The sequence below is a fragment of the Electrophorus electricus genome, chromosome 11, assembly GCF_041902795.1.
Source record: "Electrophorus electricus isolate QZ-2024a chromosome 11, ASM4190279v1, whole genome shotgun sequence".
Taxonomy (NCBI): Eukaryota; Metazoa; Chordata; class Actinopteri; order Gymnotiformes; family Gymnotidae; genus Electrophorus; species Electrophorus electricus.
In genome coordinates, this window is record NC_137507.1 from 22,393,100 (window position 1) to 22,411,221 (window position 18,122).

At 44.6% G+C, this 18,122-nt stretch overlaps 1 protein-coding gene across 9 annotated transcripts in view; it reads right to left on the bottom strand.

The window, feature by feature from the left end:
• arhgef4 (Rho guanine nucleotide exchange factor (GEF) 4) overlaps positions 1-18,122 on the bottom strand; it is a 59,858-nt gene that overhangs the window by 12,730 nt on the left and 29,006 nt on the right. For 3 of the 9 annotated variants that reach the window (XM_027031610.3, XM_027031595.3, XM_081722777.1), the window contains 3 exons: positions 9,906-14,531; positions 8,868-9,212; positions 8,376-8,505 (listed from right to left, as the gene is read on the bottom strand). The exons of 1 other annotated variant lie outside the window; for it this stretch is intronic. In XM_027031610.3, coding sequence (XP_026887411.3) covers positions 8,376-8,505; positions 8,868-9,212; positions 9,906-14,531 — 5,101 coding nt within the window. Of the gene's footprint in view, positions 1-5,459; positions 6,809-6,865; positions 7,133-8,375; positions 8,506-8,867; positions 9,213-9,905; positions 14,532-18,122 lie in introns of those variants that run through there. 5 more of the 9 variants (XM_027031604.3, XM_027031621.3, XM_027031645.3 and 2 more) reach the window with 5 other exon arrangements.

Sequence of the window (18,122 nt, forward strand, 5' to 3'; positions counted from 1 at the left end):
GAAAATGAAGACACTGCTATTTTTTTTGAACAGGCCATTATTCTTTTTTTTTTTTTTTTTCATTTTCAGTTTAAACATTTATATTTTGTTCATTTTTTTCATTTGGAATTGAATGTGCAGTGCTCCCAGTGCCTTTGTGTATATGGAAATAAATACTATTATGAGGATTGAGTTTTTTCTCAGTTGTTTTAAACACACTGCTATTATTTTGCACATAACTGCATGGGGCAAGTATACGCTGCCACCAATGATGGATGGGTGGAATAGTACATGGTGAAAAAGCTGCAGCACACTGGTGTATAAAGCATCACTCAATGCCGAGGCTACTCCTGTCTGCAAACACCAGTTTCTACCAATAGAAGCATTATTCTTATTTTTAAGTCTATTTACATACTGGCATTAGGCAATGCAGAAGGAATTCTCCCAACATCTCTGCAGAGGAAATCTCACTGTGACGGTGTCTTCCCGCCAGAAGCCTCTGTCTGGCAGCGGTGGCATCCACATGGCCTTTTGTTTATGCTCTGCTTTTCTGTTCAATGTGTTGTATGTTCTGGTTTTGTGCCACCTGAGTCTATTGGCCATGTCACCTGTGTGTTATGTGGTTCCTTTATAAGTCCTTTGTGTTTGTATGTCATTAACATTATGCTGGCTTTCTTTAGTTCCTTTTTGTGCAAGCTTATTCTGTGATTTGTTTCATTAAACTGAAGAGTTGGAAACTGGTGTTCGCTTCCTTTTGTCTGTGTTCTTTGCCTTTGACACTTTCCCATGTGTATTGTTGCAGTTTCGGTGCACTCTCGACAACATAAGAGGGCAGTGCTGGTGAATCCAAAGAGCGTGAGGACTCCTGTAAGAATGATCAAGGGGATGTTCATGATTCCACGAGGAGCACCTAGCTCCTCAGTACTACAGTGTGGGCTCAAGGTTCGGTCCATGCTGCCGGATCTGCATCTACAAAATTGAATGTTAGAAAAAGCACATCTAGTGCCCCGAGGCTCTGGTGCCCTGAGGAGAGTGCCAGAGTGAGCTGGGACTGCCGCCAGCTCCGGCATCACCTCTCCATGGCACCAGTCCAAAAATGTCTGTGGTGTCCCAACAAGAGCAACGCCTGCTGGATCAAAAAGGCCTGGTGAGAGATGGCTGCCAGCTCTTGCCGCATGTCTGAGCAAAACCCATTGAGAGGGAGGCAGAGACAGACAGAGACAAAGAAGGAGAGAGGGAGAAAGAGAGGGAGAGACAGACAGAAAGAAAGAGAGATAGAAATGCAGGAACATAGGGACAAAGAAAGAGGAATGGAACGAGAGCAACTTAACTGAGTTTTTTAAAGCTTATGGTTTGTGGTGTCCAAAAAGACTTACTTAAATCTTCCCTGAGGTAAACTCAGTAAAACACTTTAGCAAATTCCCCTTAAGGTTTTCCTACTCATACAGCCTATGGAGACTTCCAGAAGAACCTGATAGAATCATGGCACTTACAAACAAGTCCTCTCATGTCTAGCAGCTGTGGAGATATAGACCACAACAGAGGACATGTTTATTACATAGCCACTGGCATAAATCACCTAAATGTCTATTTTTCTCTCTCTCTCTCTCTCTCTCTCTCTCTCTCTCTCTCTCTCTCTCTCTCTCTCTCATTATATATATATATATATATATATATATATATATATATATATATATATATATATATATATATATATATATATATATATGAAGAAGTATATACCAATAAGAGTCCTTGGGAAAAACTCCGAACACTACATTTGCTTACCTCTGTAAGTCGCTCTGAATAAGAGCATCTGCCGAATGTGTAAACTGCAAAATACTGTAGTAGTAAAAGATGTAGAGGTAGTCAAAACTGCAGTGTAGTACACAAGGTTTCCAGAGAAACAGAATCTTTTGGCCAGCTAGAAGCCTCACACCAGTCATGCAAGCAAAGTGCTAAAATAATAAAATGCATTATAAAACAAATGAAATAAAATATAAAATAAATGACTCTAAAAGCCTCCTGAGAGCTTGGGCTGGGGTTGTGATGTCATTCAGAGCAGAAGGGGGGCTGGGCTGGTGGGGGCGGGGGGTGCCTGGCACAGTTCTGTGGGGGAGCCGCTAAACTGAACTCGTTCCAAGCAGACGCGCACACGGCCTGACGCCTGTACCCGCCACGCAGTTCTTGAGCCACGAGTTTTCCCAGTATTGCTGACATGGTTTGGGGATGTGAAAATGCTCCCGCTGGGCTAGTCTTGATGGAGAGTTGCTCGGGCATCAGTGAAGGGAGCTGGCATGGAGTCTAAAAGCTTTTTCCCCACTGGGCCCAAAATGCCTCAGCAAAACACTGTTTTGTTCTGCGCCGAGCTGCTGTTACTCCAGTTTGAAGGAGTCCAGCTCCCCACAGCTCACACTGAACAGAAACGGCGGCTTCCTGCCCACAAGCTATTTAGTATGGAATTACTATAAGAGCAAAATTACATGAGTGCAAAGATAGAAATCGCCTTGAGAGCTTTGAAAAGCGAAAGGAGTAAGACAGGAAAAGAGCTATGTTCAGGGACGACTTCTCCTCACCTCTGCTAAATGTCTCACAGTGCTAAAGCTTACACTGTTACATATATAACAGCTATGCCCATGTGAAATGGGCATGACACTCAGGAACGTCAAACAACCAGCAGTTGAAATCAAGCATACTCAGAGCTGGACTTTGATGCTCATACAGGGGTTGGAATCCCTCTGAACGCTTACGAGATTTGGGAGATGGTGGACGTCATCTGCGGATGCATCCCACACCACACCACAGTCCACAGTGCTGATATCCCCCCCCCCCCACTGCGAGATGTCTACTACAGGGGAGCTCAATGAAGAGATGGCAGACCATACATATGAGACAGCATGCCAGCAAGGAATGCACAAATGAATGAAAAACCCTCTCTTTCTCTCTCTCTCTCTCACAGAGGCAGGGGCATTTGGGGCAACAACCTTTGAACTGATCTAAAGGCACTGTGTGGAGCCCCCTATGAAAGGGAGGGAGGGGAGAAGCTTCTGAGGAAGAATTATACACCATCAGCCAAAAGAGACGTTTAATTATTGCAATTAAGATTGATTAGCAGCACATCTTCACCATATGTAATTCTCTCATTCTGTGATTCATGTTAAATGGATTATTTTGCACCTGGCCAATTAAACAGGGCAAAATTATTTCAAGCATTCAGAGGATGGCCTGTTGGCATGAAGGAACTGTGAACATGGAATGCTGTGGTACCATATCACACTTAGCTTTCACTTTCAAACTTTTTGCAATAAGCATAAAGGTTGCAACTGGCCCAAAGGTAAGAGTTCACTATTGAACTCTTCTTAAAAAAAGCTTAAAAAGGCTTCATAAAGGTTGCAACTGGCCCAAAGGTAACTATTAGAGTTCACTGTTGAACTCCTCTTAAAAAGGCTTTTAAAGGACCTCTGAACGCCATTCTGCTCCAGTCACCTGACCTTACAAGCCCTGTGGGGGGGTCACAAGATTCTGTGAGCAGACCGAGCACTGACTGCAGCAAACAGGAACAATCACCGAGTTGCTCTTAACCCAAAATAGAAGCTGTCAAACCAGCAGGCTTGGCTAGACGGGGGACTTCAGAACAGCTTCCTGTAAGCTGGCTATGATCCATCCCTTTCTGATGGCCGAGAGAAAGCAGAAGCTGTTCGGCTGCGCTTCTTGCCATGCAGTTTACCACCATATGAAAGTACGAGAGGACCACACTGCTCACTATGCACACATGCACACAGGCCACCTATGAGCTGCTACAGTTGTGTGCAAATTGTACTTTTTGTTCTGTTTTTTAAGCGGATGAGACACCAAGCACAGGTTTCACACCCAGTTTCAGCAAATGTCAATATAGCAGCCAATGGGGTTAGTAAGAACAGCACACTCAGCTCGAGACATGTACGTGACCTTGTCTTTATCTAAGATGGGTCTATCTAGAATGGATCTGTACCTCTGCGAGATGCCAGCAGATGCTCTGGAGGAATTTTCTTTCATAAACATGACCTCGTTTCGCTTTCTCACTCTCTCTATCTCACTCTCTCTCTCTCTGTGTCATTTTAAAAATGATTGAAGCTGCTCTGTTGTTTTTCTCGCTGCTGCTCAGCTTGGCTGACAGCTGAAGGGCGCTCGCCAGGGCCCCAGTGAAGTGAGAGGACTGTCTGACACACCTGGAGCTATGTCGGTGTGAGATGGAGAGTGAGGGAAGAAAAGGCCCAGCTGAGAGTCATAGAGGGCATGGTGGCCACCTGTAGCGTCACTGGCTTCTCTGTTGCCATGCCAACCCTACGCAAAAAGGGTTCCGGGCAAGCCCTTTGGGCTGATTACGAAACTTACCTGCCGCCCACTGCAGTGTTTTTGTGGATCGGCTACAACCGTGGTAATGCGGTCTGTCCTCCATGGACACTAATGAACTAGCAGGAAAGGCCCCACCTCTGAGCAGCTAGTGGAAGAGCTTCACCAAAATTGCCAAAATTTTGATCACTGATCAAAAGTGAAAAAAAAAAGAATGAGCATGGGTTTTTAAAAGGTTGGTTTCCTCCCGCTGAATGCTCGCCACCTCCTCTCTAATTTCAGGGAGGCAGCATACGGGCCGGAGCCTAGGGACCGCATGGCATGGAGTGACCCTAGCGGCAGACCGATAGGTTGGACAGACGCCACTCTGGGGTGGGAACGCTGCTGCCTCCATCCCTTGAAGCGTGCCGTTGTTTCCACAGGGGAAGGACAGTATAAACAGTAAACGCAGTAACTGAACTTTGCCCCACTGTTGGCAGCCAGGCTGCTGTGACCTTATGCTCCTTAGATATATCTCCAATTCTGGACAAACCATTCACTGAACTGACAACACTATGCCCATTTTTATCTGTTGAAAACAAAAACAGCCGTATATCAGAAGTTGAAATTTGTGACTAATGTGACAGCAAGGAGAAATGACACGGGGCAAGAACCAGCCTCCTTCACAACCTTCATCATGATCCGCGTTCACCTCCAAACAACCCCACCGTCAGCAGATATGGAACAGCAGACAGCACTCTGCGAGGACCTCTCTCTGTTTAACGCTTCACTAGCTGGTACCAAGTCACAGGAGCTCTTAGCAGGGCTCCCGGATCATCCTCCTGTTGCTCAGACAGGAAAAGGCAGCAGAGTGCTGTCTGTGTGTTTACATCTCCTCACGCACAATGTTCCATTCAACCCCCTCCCCAGCGCCCTCGCACTGGCCATAGAGGGTTAGACACAAGGCTGCCACACAAATTCAAATTCTGACCACACAATGCACAAAAGCCTTTAGGGGCACAATATACAAAAGCCCTTAACACCCCCTGGCTGGGGCACGACTTGAGCCCAGCTCCCCCCCACCCACCCCCCCCCCCCAAGCCGCCTGTGTTCCGTTCATCTGAGTTTAAAAGCAGAGTGGATAGGAGGCAGAAGGGAGGGGGACTTACCGTTGGTGGAGTGCAGGCTCTCCAGGCTCCAGTAATGGGACATGACCGCTCGCAGCGCCTTGCCCCCACCCGCTGGCCCCACGGAGGGGCTGCTGTCTGAGTCGGAGGCAGGGGACAGGCCCGAGCCCCCGCCGCTGCCGCAGCCCCCCCCGGCCAGCGGGACGCCCACCTCGCCGGCACAGTGCTGGGTACGCATGCACCGCAGGAGGGCGGCGTCTACTTGGTACTAGGTCCAAACGAGCCGGCGGCTATGTTTCGCGTGTGTATCTATATGTGTGTGTGTGTGTGTGTGTGCGAGAGTGCACGCGCGTGTGTGTCAGTCACTGATTTCTTGGCCTCTGCAGCTTCAAATGCATGCGACACCTCCCCCCATCATCCCCTCGTTCTTTCCTTCACTTTTTAGCTCCGACACGGTGGCGGCGAGAGCCCCTCTCTGCTCCGCAGCAGAGCCGAGACACACGATCAGCCCTCTCCCTCACTCGCTCACACGCAGCCACGGGCTGGCATCACTGGGGGCCCCTTCCAGGGCAGGGACGCATGAGCGACATTCGAGCTAACTGCAAAGTGCTTAGCCTGGCACTGAAAAAGGCAGACATCGCTGTTCCCTCACAGGCCCCCTTGCAGGGCCCCTCCCACTGCTACAGCCAAGCTGTTAGTAAACCAAAAGCCCAAACCTACAGTGCTAAGCAGTGGTGTTGAGGGCAGTGCGTGCCTTCTAAGAATTTAACCCATAACTAGTGAAGAGCCACAAAAATAGCTGAGGCCAAAATATCCACAGGAGTTATTTAATTTTCTATGACAGCAGTTTCTACACACAAAAGATTATTCAAGATACGGTTACATGAATGCCTAATATCTCACAAAACGTCTAATGAAAGGGAGCCAATGGAATAGGAGGAAGTTGTTATCAGACCTCAAACTGAAGGGGTTTACTCCTGCGAGCTGAGCACAGAGAGGACATGGAAACTGGATGTAACTAGAGGAGAACATTCCTCACATTCCCGTAGGTGGCTGGGATGATGTTCAGTTAGCTACGATCACACACATACTTCAACATTCCAGTGGATGACAGGAAGCAGCCCACCTCCAGTAATTCATCATGAAATCTAGAACATCTGCAGTTCCCTTTGGGTGCTCTGTCCATAAATAAGTCTCATTGAGCAACACCAGTCCTCTTGACCAGGAAAACACATTCTTTACTTTAAGCCATATTATTTGGTCAGCAAACCTGTGACAGTGAAGACCACTGAAGAATACAATCTTATCGAGTCTGTCACATTAATAACTCATTAATAAATGCTACACAAAGGCTGAGCCATCTTATTTCAGATGTTCAGCTGTCAAATAACAATGTGCTCTTGACAATCCAGAAATGGTCTGTGAAGGTTTATGAAGCAAGTACTCACCGAAAGAAAAAACCTGTCTAGGAACTCCCAATGACGGCTTTATAAAATATGACTGCAGAAAGCAGCGTGTGCGGGTGCATACTTGGTTCTTTGGTTGAATGTTCTGGTGTCCGCTGTGTGGTCCGATATGTAGAATTCTAGTATCATATGAGCATGGCCATGTCAGAGGTACACCACACAGGCAAATTCCATGATGCTTGCCAAGGTCATAGCGTGGGGGATATGTCACAACCGGGCAGAATGGGCTACTTGTGTCTAACATTGCTGCTCCTTCAAAAGACTCTCTATTACATAACATATGCACTAATGAAGAATGTCATGGCATTCTCAACAGGTCACTGAAATGGGAGGGTACTGGGTATATCTCTATACAGTATATCTCTGCTGGTGTTTGGAGTGTGAGGAAATGAAAAATATAAAATAATAAAAGCTTAAAATATACAGATCTACTGTCAGGCATCTATGTCAGGAACACAGGTGTCAAGGTGTCACAACATCAGCCAAGAGAAAAAGAGGTGCATGAAAACAAAGACAATCATTTTTAATTTACCACCTAAAACTCAATTTGCTTCAATGAAATTTTGTCTCAAAAGACAAGTGTCCTGTACTTGTGTAATGAGGGTGCTTGTATACTCTTGGTTCAAAGGGGGGTACATAAAGAGAAGATATTGACAGAAACAAACAGAGAAAGAATGGCAGGAAAATAATACATTGACAGACAGAGAGATCAGAACTGGCATTAATGAATGGAAAGAAATCTGAAAAAAATATTTAGCAGAACTTTGGCAGACAGTGTAAGAGAAAGAGAGTGAGAATGCCACAGAGAGAAAGACAGAGTTAGAGTGAGTGAATGAGAGAGGAGTGGTGTACCTCACAAAGACAGTCCCTGTCTGATCCATCTACACCAGGACACAAAACAGATCTAGACTTTTTAACACAAAGTCTTTGGCTGAGAGACACTGACGATACAGTCAAAGGCCTGCCAGCAACATAAAGGAATCCCAAATCGGCTCACACAGAACAACTGCAACAGATCATGCTCCATGTCTCCAATATACTATTCAGCTAATATGCCACTAATACAGGATATATAAACATGGCATCAAAAGAGCTTAAGCTCACCCGGTGCTCCCTGGCATTAGAGAAGTTTGCCACTGTGGGCCCTTTAATGTAACTCCAGCGCTATGCCTGCCCCCTGCATGACACAAAAGTCTGTCCTTGGTCAGATCTACTGAGGGGCACACACAGTAACCCTGCATTGTTGATGCCCTTAAGTATGTTGCAGTAAGTTTAAGGTGTTATCCTGTACCTTAAACTTAAAAAAAAATGATAATAAAAAATTAATATCTGCTTAAAGCATTTTTTAACTTGACATTTCATCACTTTTACACGAAATGAAACAAATGACCTTACTTCCACAGTGACTGCTAACATCCTCAGATCCAACAAGGAAGAAACGTCTGCATCAATTGTAGATATCTCTGATGATTCAAATATCCAGTACACTCACCAGAGAAGGAGACACGACGTGGCCAACCCAGGCAGTCGAGACCGGTGGGAGTGCTCTGGGAAAAGAACTGGTCTCTGAGAGACGTGGAAGAGAGATGCTCTGGAGAAGTGAACAAGAGACTCAGCCGAGCCTGTGGGGGAGATGAAGAGTATACTGGCTTTTCACTTTTTGCTTGCTTGAATTAATGATATTTGCTTGTGAAACCGCAATTCAAAAATAAATAATTCCCTGAGCAACTGAACATGTGCTGATTAGTTACAGTTTTGATGAGGATAAAAGTCATTCTGAAGCAAGTTCAAACATGTACAAAAAGAGACACAAAAGGAATTTGAGAGAGGCCTAGAGGCAAGGCACTACAAGTCAAGTAAGACAGCATGCATGTCCTACAAATGGCAGGGAATGCAGAGAGAAGCAGATCAGGAAGGAGGAGAGGAGTGGAGGCAGCTGATCTGGAACCCAGGCAGCGCTTTCCCCCGACGAAAAGACCCTTACTTTCTCCCGTTTTTCAGAACACTGTGCACTAATCTGGCCAAGACTGCTCTGCACGTTGGTCTTTGTCTTCAGAATTGTCTGGGTCTTCCGAGCTTTCCCTATACCGGAAAGGAGCTCGTCTGAGTAGGAGCGCTGCCGGGCTTCTGGGAGGCTCCTCTTCCATCTCAGGTCTAGCGCCACCTCTCCAGTGTCCTGCATTGCTGAGCTCCAGCCACAGAGCTCGGAGCGGGGACGGGGTCCATGGGTGCGACGCCCTTGTCTCCTCATTGGTGGCATGCAGGCCAGAGGCTGTGCCTTCCGTGCAGCTGCCTGGGTAACTGCTTTACTTCCATCCTGCACATGCTTCTGTGCGCAAACGCAAATTGGGTTACCATGTGGGACTGGCCTATTATATGTGGGGTGGGAGCAAGGTTGTCATGCATGTATTTCAGCCATTGTTATTACAAATTCAGTGGAGTTAAGGTAAGAGATTGCTTTGGCTGTTATCATGCAATATGATGGCGTAAACACTCCCATTCCAACACTAGATGGCACTGTTTCTAAGCTCACACGCCTAGAAACATACATTTTGGATGACATATGAGAGAATGCATTACCATTGCAAATAAATTATTAAAAATTATTGGAATCTTCACCCTGACTTTTTTAAAGGGTTACTTGGGTTGAACTACAAACAAACAAACAAACAAACAAATATATATATATATATATATATATATATATATATATATATATATATATATATATATATATATATATATATATATATATATATATATATATTTATATTTATATATATAATATATATATATATATATATATATATGATAAAATATATATAAAATTATTATATATGTAAAATATAAAATGATATACAGTAATTGTCAACTTTTATTCAGAAGCTATATAACTCAGCAAATCAAAGTATAAATCATCTACCATATATCAAGCAAAAACTATGACATAACCAAACTGAGTGATCAGTAAAAATTAAAACTCTGTGACAAGTACCAATTAAAACAATTTATTTAATCTTACCTCAGGCTCATTGCAAAAGTTGGTGGAGACCAGGCTGGTTTGGGAATGGCTGTCCGAGTTGCTGTCTTCCAGTAAGAAATCAGAATCGAAGGAGTGTGCTGATGCGAGTTGCACTGCTTTAGATCTGAAAGCCTTTGATCCCAGCAGGCGGTCTGAGAGGCCCTCCAAAGTTGGGCCCTGGCCCAGAGAGCACAGGGAAGAGGCCACTGACCTGGAGGGGTAATGTAAGCCTCTCCGGTCCACCCACAGCCCTGGGCTTTGAGGCTTGGGAGTCATGGGTCTCGTCGGTGTATCGAGGCCATCGAAAGAACCCAGCGACCTGGCCCAGGATGGAGAGAACTGGTTGGTGAAAGCAAAAACAGTGGGGTGGATGGGAGACTGCAGATGGTCACTGTGGTCAGCCTCAAACATATCCAGGGAGTCTGGAGAGAGTCCAGTTGGTGCAGGACTGCTCTCAGAAGACTGCCCCGTAGGTGCAGACCCTGATACACCTTGAGGTCCAGTGGTTTTGCTAAGTGGGCCAGAGCACCATGTGTTTTTCAAATTTTCTTCAGACCTGGGCAATCCCTGGAGATCTGGTCCATTCAGAGGTAAGCCAGTGGGAGAGCCACTTCGCAGGTGATGTTCTGACTTAGCAGTTAGTGGTTCAGGAACAGACATGGTTCTCTTCAGTATCTCTGCCTCCTTAACTGACCTCTGTTTTCTCCATGACTGCTTGGCCTTCACTTTCTCAGTTGCCATATTGCGGCCCTGCTGCTGATTCTCCTTTTCACTGGACCGGTTCTCGAACAAGCTCGACAGAGACCTGTGGGCCATGGCAAGCTTCATACGAAAGTTTAAGTTATCAGTACTTTTGCTCTTCTTTTGGCCCAGCCACTCCATGGTGGGGAAGGTCTTTGAATTCAGCAAGTCCTCAGTCCTGTCCTGCTGCCAGGCTTCTCTGGCACTGGGCATGGACTTGGGTTGTCCGTTCTTCTCCAAGTCAGGCCAGGTGAAGGAAAAGGCTTTCTCAAACTCGTCATCTTTGATGTGATCAGCGTACTTCATCAGGTGATCCGTACTGTGGGTCATATGAGCTCCTTGGAGGGATGGGTGGGCTTGGTTACGTTTGGGTGAGCTGTGATTCCCTGCCTCCTTCCTCTCTTCACTATTCTCCAGTGACACCTTAGGCTCAGGCTCAATCTCGTTGCCACCCTTACTCTCTCTCTTGGCTCTGCGGAAAGAGGGAATCCTGGAGAACATGGAGAACTTTGAGCCTTTCCCTGTTAGGCTACTCTTGTTATTCAGAGAGCCTTGGTCTCTGGAGCTGCCTCCGGTGGGGCACGGAGGGCTATCTTCTTCTTGTTCACTGTTCATGGAGTCCAGGTCAGGAGACACAGAGCTGGAAATACTATTCTCATCTCTATTGTCACTTCCATTGATCAGAGAGGTAACTGTATTTCCTGTTTCTGGTATATCAGCATCATCAAAAACTCCACTGAATGGAACATTGGATTGCACCACATCCACATGACCTACATAACCATTATGCGACAAGTGAGATACAGTGTGCATGGCTGAGTGGCATTCCTGAACAATTCTGTCCTCATCTCCAGAAGACAAAACTTCCATCTGTTGCACTTCCTTCTGACTCTGATTCTCCATTAAAAACCAGCCCTCCTGAAAGTGATCCGCCTCCATAATAGGCTCCAGACTGGCAAATGATGACATACCAGCACTAACGTCTGTAAAAGAGAGTCTCTCTATCTGCAGCGAGAGAGATTCGGCACCCCGAAGCCCTCTACATTGAGCTGTATTTAGCATCACAGCTGATTCATCACTGAGAACTGCCTCAAGCTTTCTCTCTGCAATTTCTAACTTGTGAGTGCCGGCAATCCTGAGAAGATAGCTCACAGGCAATGTGCTCTCGTCACTGAGGAGCTCCTTGTGTTCGGGTCCATTTCTAGTAGCACTACATGGACGTTCGGTGCCTCGTGAGTCTGTGGCGGTTGGTGTGCATTGACTGTGCAGGCTGTCTGTGTGTAGGGAGGCGATGGTGTGTCGGAGATCCGCAGTGCAGCCATGGCTCGTGACGTCCGCATCCTTGAGCCAGGAGCCTCCCACGGCCTGCTCACCCTCTACTGCAGAGAAGTGCAGATGGCACTCTCGGCCACCAAGGTGATCACAGAACTGCCCCTGAGTGCAGCGTCTGTGCCTTTTACAGGCCTCTACATTAACTGGACTTTTGATACTTTTATCATCCACCAAAGGGGCAATATTGTGGTTGTCAAGGAGGCTCATAAGTCTGGGAGGAGTTGTCATGTTCAAAATTCCACTGTCAGTGGTGGCACTCTCATGATCATGATTGTGTTCCTCTGGGAATGAATGCCCTTGATCACAATCAAAACTAATGTGTTCCTGCTCTGTGGTAGTGCTGAATAAAGTACACGGTGTCTCAGGGGTGATAGGCATTACATTATTGTTTGTGTCTGACTCATGGTCCCTTATGGGTCTTGAAATTACATTGTTATGTAATGATGTGCTAGCAATAAGGGCATTATAATCTGAGTGGAACAGGGTCTGCATGCAAGAATTACTGCTTGCATCATGTAAAACCTTAATTACCTGCTCAGACTCGCTGGCTTTTGTGTTTGAATAAGTCAAATCTTCCTGCCTTAACTGACTGGATGTATTGTTCGGGCTTTGTTTTGGATATACTGGTATCTGTCTGAAACTCTCATCTATGTCAGACAAATAATCTAAGTTACACTTTGTTATTTGTTTACAGTTCATGGACAGGTCACTGCTGAATTCAAGACATGTGTCTGTGGGGTTAATTGTAACAGCAGATTTCAAATTTTCAAATGGATCTGAATGTTGCACTACACAAGGGTTTATGACATTGTTTTGATCACTATCAAAAATGACGTTGTGCGCTTCTTTACTAGACTGCACATCATGTGTAGATGGAATCACATGAGAGGAACTATATTCAGAGCCGTCAGAATAAATGACTTCCTGTGCTTTCTGTGGTATGACTGTGAATTCCTTCAAACAGCCTCTGCTAGGACTCAAAGTGGGTTTGTTGGGATTTTTAAAAATGTCATTTTCTGCAGCAGTATTCAGAAGGGTGGTGTTTGGGTTAATAACTTCTTCACTATCAGTGCTTGTAAAAGTAATTGAGGCCTGTCCTAATATAACCTTCTCTTCTCTGCAACTTTGTGTTTTGTTGTTAAAGTTCTGTTTGTGACAGCTGACCTCTGACCTAAGTTCATGAGAGATTCCCATACATTCTAGAACACCATTTTGCTGATTTTGTGTGTAATTCCTTTCAACTGACTCTCCCTCCTTCTCACACTGAATTTCACTGTAATCAGTGCAGGTGTGCTTGCCCACTTTGTATAAAGAGGGTTCACTGTTGCCTAGAAAGTTATTTGCCAAATCTGACAAAACACAACTTTTTGCATCCATCTGACCTGAGAAAGCTAGCTCTGCTGAATAATGACAACAGTCTGGATTAACAGGTGAAGTCCTCAAAAACCGTTCCTCATTATAACCCACAACATCACTCGCATCACTCCTCAAAAATCGCTGTTCATCCATTTGGAATGATGTTAGATGCTCAGGTTGGCCCATGCAGTGATCGGATGACTGTAAGATTTGGTTTCCCATGAGAGGCTGAACAATGTCCTGTGGTACGTTCCAATGTTCCGGTGAGTGCAAAAAGCTGGATGATTCCAAGTCATCTGGCCAACTACATTCAGACATCACAAACCATTTCTCATCCACTGTGGAGACCTCAGACCCTCCCATTTCATCAAGCTGCCCCACAGCTTCCATCCCATTCATGTCTGTCGAAACAAGCTGTGACAAGTGTAAGCTGATTTCGGCATCAGGGAGAATAAGGTCATGTGAGAATGACTCCGTTTTGTCCAGTTCTGAGCAGGTCACCTTTGATGATTCAGAAATCAACTGCGCTTCAGTGTTAGTTATGGGATTGTTTATCATTTTTGATTCTGTTCCAGTTCTGCTTGCAGGAACTAAATCAGAAGAATCACCTAACCAAGCTTCCGTGACACTTCTATCTGGCATCACAAGCGTGTCTTTAGAAGTTGGCTCCATGAAAACTTGCAACTCTATCGGTTCTTTTGACTCAAAGCAGATGGCAGTTGTGTCGGGTGCACTACACTGTGAGATATGAGGAATTCCAGCTTCCTTGGATGAGTTCATGAGAGATGAAGAATTCATAAGTTCAGTGTAGCCTGAAGTCACCCCACTCATGTCCTGTTCTGTGCCGATGAGTGACTGTGCAATGCCCCACTCTCCATCCGCTTCCCACTGGAGCCCATCTGGTTCTGTGTGTTGCCTCTCTGCACCAGAAGGGCAGTAGTTTCTGTCAGGGCAGTGCTTGGGAGAGGCCACGTCCTCGTGCACTGCAGAGCATGAGCTGCTCCCTGAGCTGAGGGAGCGGTCACCATCATCATGGCTGAAGTCTGAGAATGTGTCACTATGCCATGTTCGGGCATCAAAGAACACGTCCGGCACGTCCTGAGCTGCTGCTTCTCCGCTCCATCCACCCACTGCTTGCTGACACTCGCCCTCCTCCAAGTAGCATGCCTCATTTGCATTGTTGTCAACAACTGGTGCCTGAAACAACATGGAGAAAAACACAGAGCTATGGCCCTCATAGTGGTCATTTACCCAAACATTTTGTCTGGGGAAAATAGCATTGTTAGCATCATTGTTTCATAGAACCTCCTGCATTCATTTTAGCACTAAAAAGGAACACATGTTCACTTGTTTCATCAGAATACCATGATCATTTAGTTCCATCTTGAACACTGCCCTCACACGTGGAACCAACATCTCTAGCATTTCGTTTCCATTATGTACCCATATTGCATAACCTTTAAGAAAGAATCTGTTGATTTAATGGAATATCTGAATAAACTACTAGCTGAATCATACAGTAATGCTTATATTCCACCCTTCCATGCATCTCAAAGAAGATGAGCCTGGAGGGCCACATTAGAGGTGCACGTTAGAGGTGCACATTAGCGTATAACCTTCAAGCTCTTAACTCATTTGAGTGGAAGTAAAGCTGTCCTTAGGAAGACCTGACAGAGCCTCCTTTAACAACAGCAGGACCTTAACAACAGCAGTTAGCAAAGATGGAAACACCAACCAATCGCTGTATGAATGTACTTCCACAAGCAGAACAAGAGTGGGAATACAGACGAAGTTGGTATTCCCAATATGTAATATTCAATTCTGTATAAAAAGGCAGAGAAACAACATTAAGTTTTTACATTTTTTACATTTACATTTATGGCATTTAGCAGATGCTCTTATCCAGAGTAACTAACAAAACTGCTTTAGTTGTCTACAGTGGTGGCCAAAAATTGAGACTAGCACAAATTTTGGTTTTCACAAAGTTTATTGCTTCAGTTTTTATGGTGGCAATTTACACTAACTCTGGATTGTGAAGAGTGATCAGACAAGTCATTCCTTGTTATGAAAATTAACTTAAATCACAAAGATTACTGCATTCCAGCCACTGCATTTCAGCCCTGCTACAAAATGGCCTGCTAACATCATTTCAGTGATCTACTTGTTAGCTCAGGAGAAAATGTTAATGAGGACAAGGCAGCTAATATGCTGATAGAAGAGCAGACTAGTTGCTTTAAAAGTTGGTACTTTTTCTGTTAACCATGGTTACCTCCAAGGAACACGTGCAATCATCAATGCAATGTATTAAAAGGGTTTCTCATGCAAGGACATTGCTGCTTGTAAGATAGCACCTAAATCAACCATTTAACAAATCATCAAGAACTTCAAGGAGAGAGGTTCAATTGCAGTGAAGAAGGCTTCAGGGCTTCAAGAAGCACCAGGACCATCTCCTAAGGAGGATGCAGCTATGGGATCGGGTCACCACCAGTGCAGAGCTTGCTCAGGAACAGCAGAAGGCAGGTGTGAGTGCATCTGCACACACAGTAAGGCAAATGCTTTTGGAGGATGGCTTAGTGTCAAGTAGGGCAGCAAAAAAGCCAATTCATTCCAAGAAAATCATCAAGGACAGACTGACATCTGGACAAATGATTGTCTGGAGAAGGAAAGGTGAGCACTACCATGAGTCATGCCAAGAGTGAGGCATCCTGGGAAACATTCATGTGTAGGGTTACTTCTCATCCAAGTGAATGGGTTTGCTCCAAATTTTGCCTAAGAACACTGCCATGAATAAGTAATGGTATCAAAACATCCTCTAAGAGCAACTTCTCCCAATGATCCAGGAGCAATTTGATGATGAACAATGCTTTTACCAGCATGACAAAGCACCATGTCACAAGGCAAAAGTGATAACCAAGTGGCTCAGTGAACAAAACATTGAAATTTTGGGTCCATGGACAGGAAACTCCCCAGATCTCAATACCACTGAGAATCTGTGGTCAATCCTCAAAAAGAGGGAGGACAAACAAAAACACAGAAACTGTGATCAACTTCAAGCACTGATTAGGCAAGAATGGGTATCCATTAGTCAAGATTTTTTGCCCAGAAGCTGATATTCAGCATGCCAAGGCGAATTGCAGAAGTCTTAAAAAAGAAGGGTCAACAATGTAAATATAAAGTCTGTGCTTAAACTGGATGTATTTGTCATTAAAAAGTTTTTGAAAACTTATGAAATGCGTATAATTGTATTTCACTATACTATATAAACATCTGACAAAAGTATATAAAAAACTGAGGTAGTAAACTTTGTGAAATCCAAAATTTGTGTCAGTCTCATAACATTTGGCCATGACTGAACACAGAAAAGTATCCTTTGCTAGGACAAACAAGTTAGAGCTTAAAATACCCTAAATGAAGATGCTACCAGAAAAAAATGCCAGTGCTAAAAATTAGAGATACATAACAACTGTTATGAGCACTATGATTTCTGTATCCTCACTGGATTTGAGAGACAAGAGCGTCAGAAAGATTTATGTGCAAAATGGACTTTTGCTGTGAGTTGTAGAACAAGCAAAGGCACTACTGAGTTTCCAATTATTTAACTGTGGTAATTAACAAAGTCACTTTATGTCACTACCATATTATATTATATTTACATTTACATTAAATATTAAAATAATATTAAAATAACTTTATTGTACATAAAATAAAATAAAAAATAACTTTGTATGTTAAAATAACTTTATTGTACTTTCTGCTTTCATAGGATAAGCAAATTCCTTCCTATATTATCCTCCACCATGCTTTTGAACTACTTACTCTTAAGCGCAACTTAGGTAAAACCTACACAGGCTGCTCCTGCTCTACGTTTACACTCTCTACTCCCTAGTCTTCACTTTTGTTTTTCCTTTCCTTTTTTTTTTTTTTTTTTTAATGGTCATGGTCTCAGTGCTCCAGTCAGGAATTGCTGAGTCAGGCAGCAACAGCTCCAGGGCTGGCTCTACACTAGCTCTGAAAGCATGGCCTGACAGAGAACAGGATAAACATACCTTTTGTGTGTTTTAGTGAGCATGGCATTATTCACGAGCCTCTGCAGAACTCTAAACGATCCTTAAAGCCGTTTTGAGTGGGGCTTTAAGCTGTCCACACCCATGTCTAAAAGAAGTATGCAGCTATATTTAAAAGCATGGAATCACTTTATTAACAGATAACAGGCTTATTAGCACTTTATTAACAGGTAACTGCATCAGAACCATTTTGCATTGACAGATCCTGTCCAACAAATTCTAAATCCCCTCGCCTGGCAGGTCAGGGTCATACCCGCTTGGCTGACACCATGCCAGCCTCTCAACACAGATTGAGCCTTGCACGAACCCTCTGTATCAGCACATTTCATGTCTGCTTACAGCAAACAAAAACGCAATCCAAGAGCTTGGATCTCCCATACAGCTTTAAAACATTCATGAAAAGGTGCGCTGACATCGCTTCTTCAAGGGTGCTTTCATCGCCAACCAGGGGATCCACAGCATTAGCTAGGAGTGCTATCATTTTGTCCAGCTGCAGCCTGTGCATGGTCAAATGTGGCCAATGCTGAGATGTAACCAAATGGTTTTTCATTTCTATAGGAAGAAGTGCATACGGGGGGAGGTGACACGGCCCAACAGCAGGATGCGGGGTGGCGCCAACGATGACCAGTGCCAGGCACAATACAGACAGGGAACACGACCATCTGTTGCAAGCTCTGGTTGCTATCCATCCTAACCCTCCTGTGCTGCTAGACAGGAATAGGAA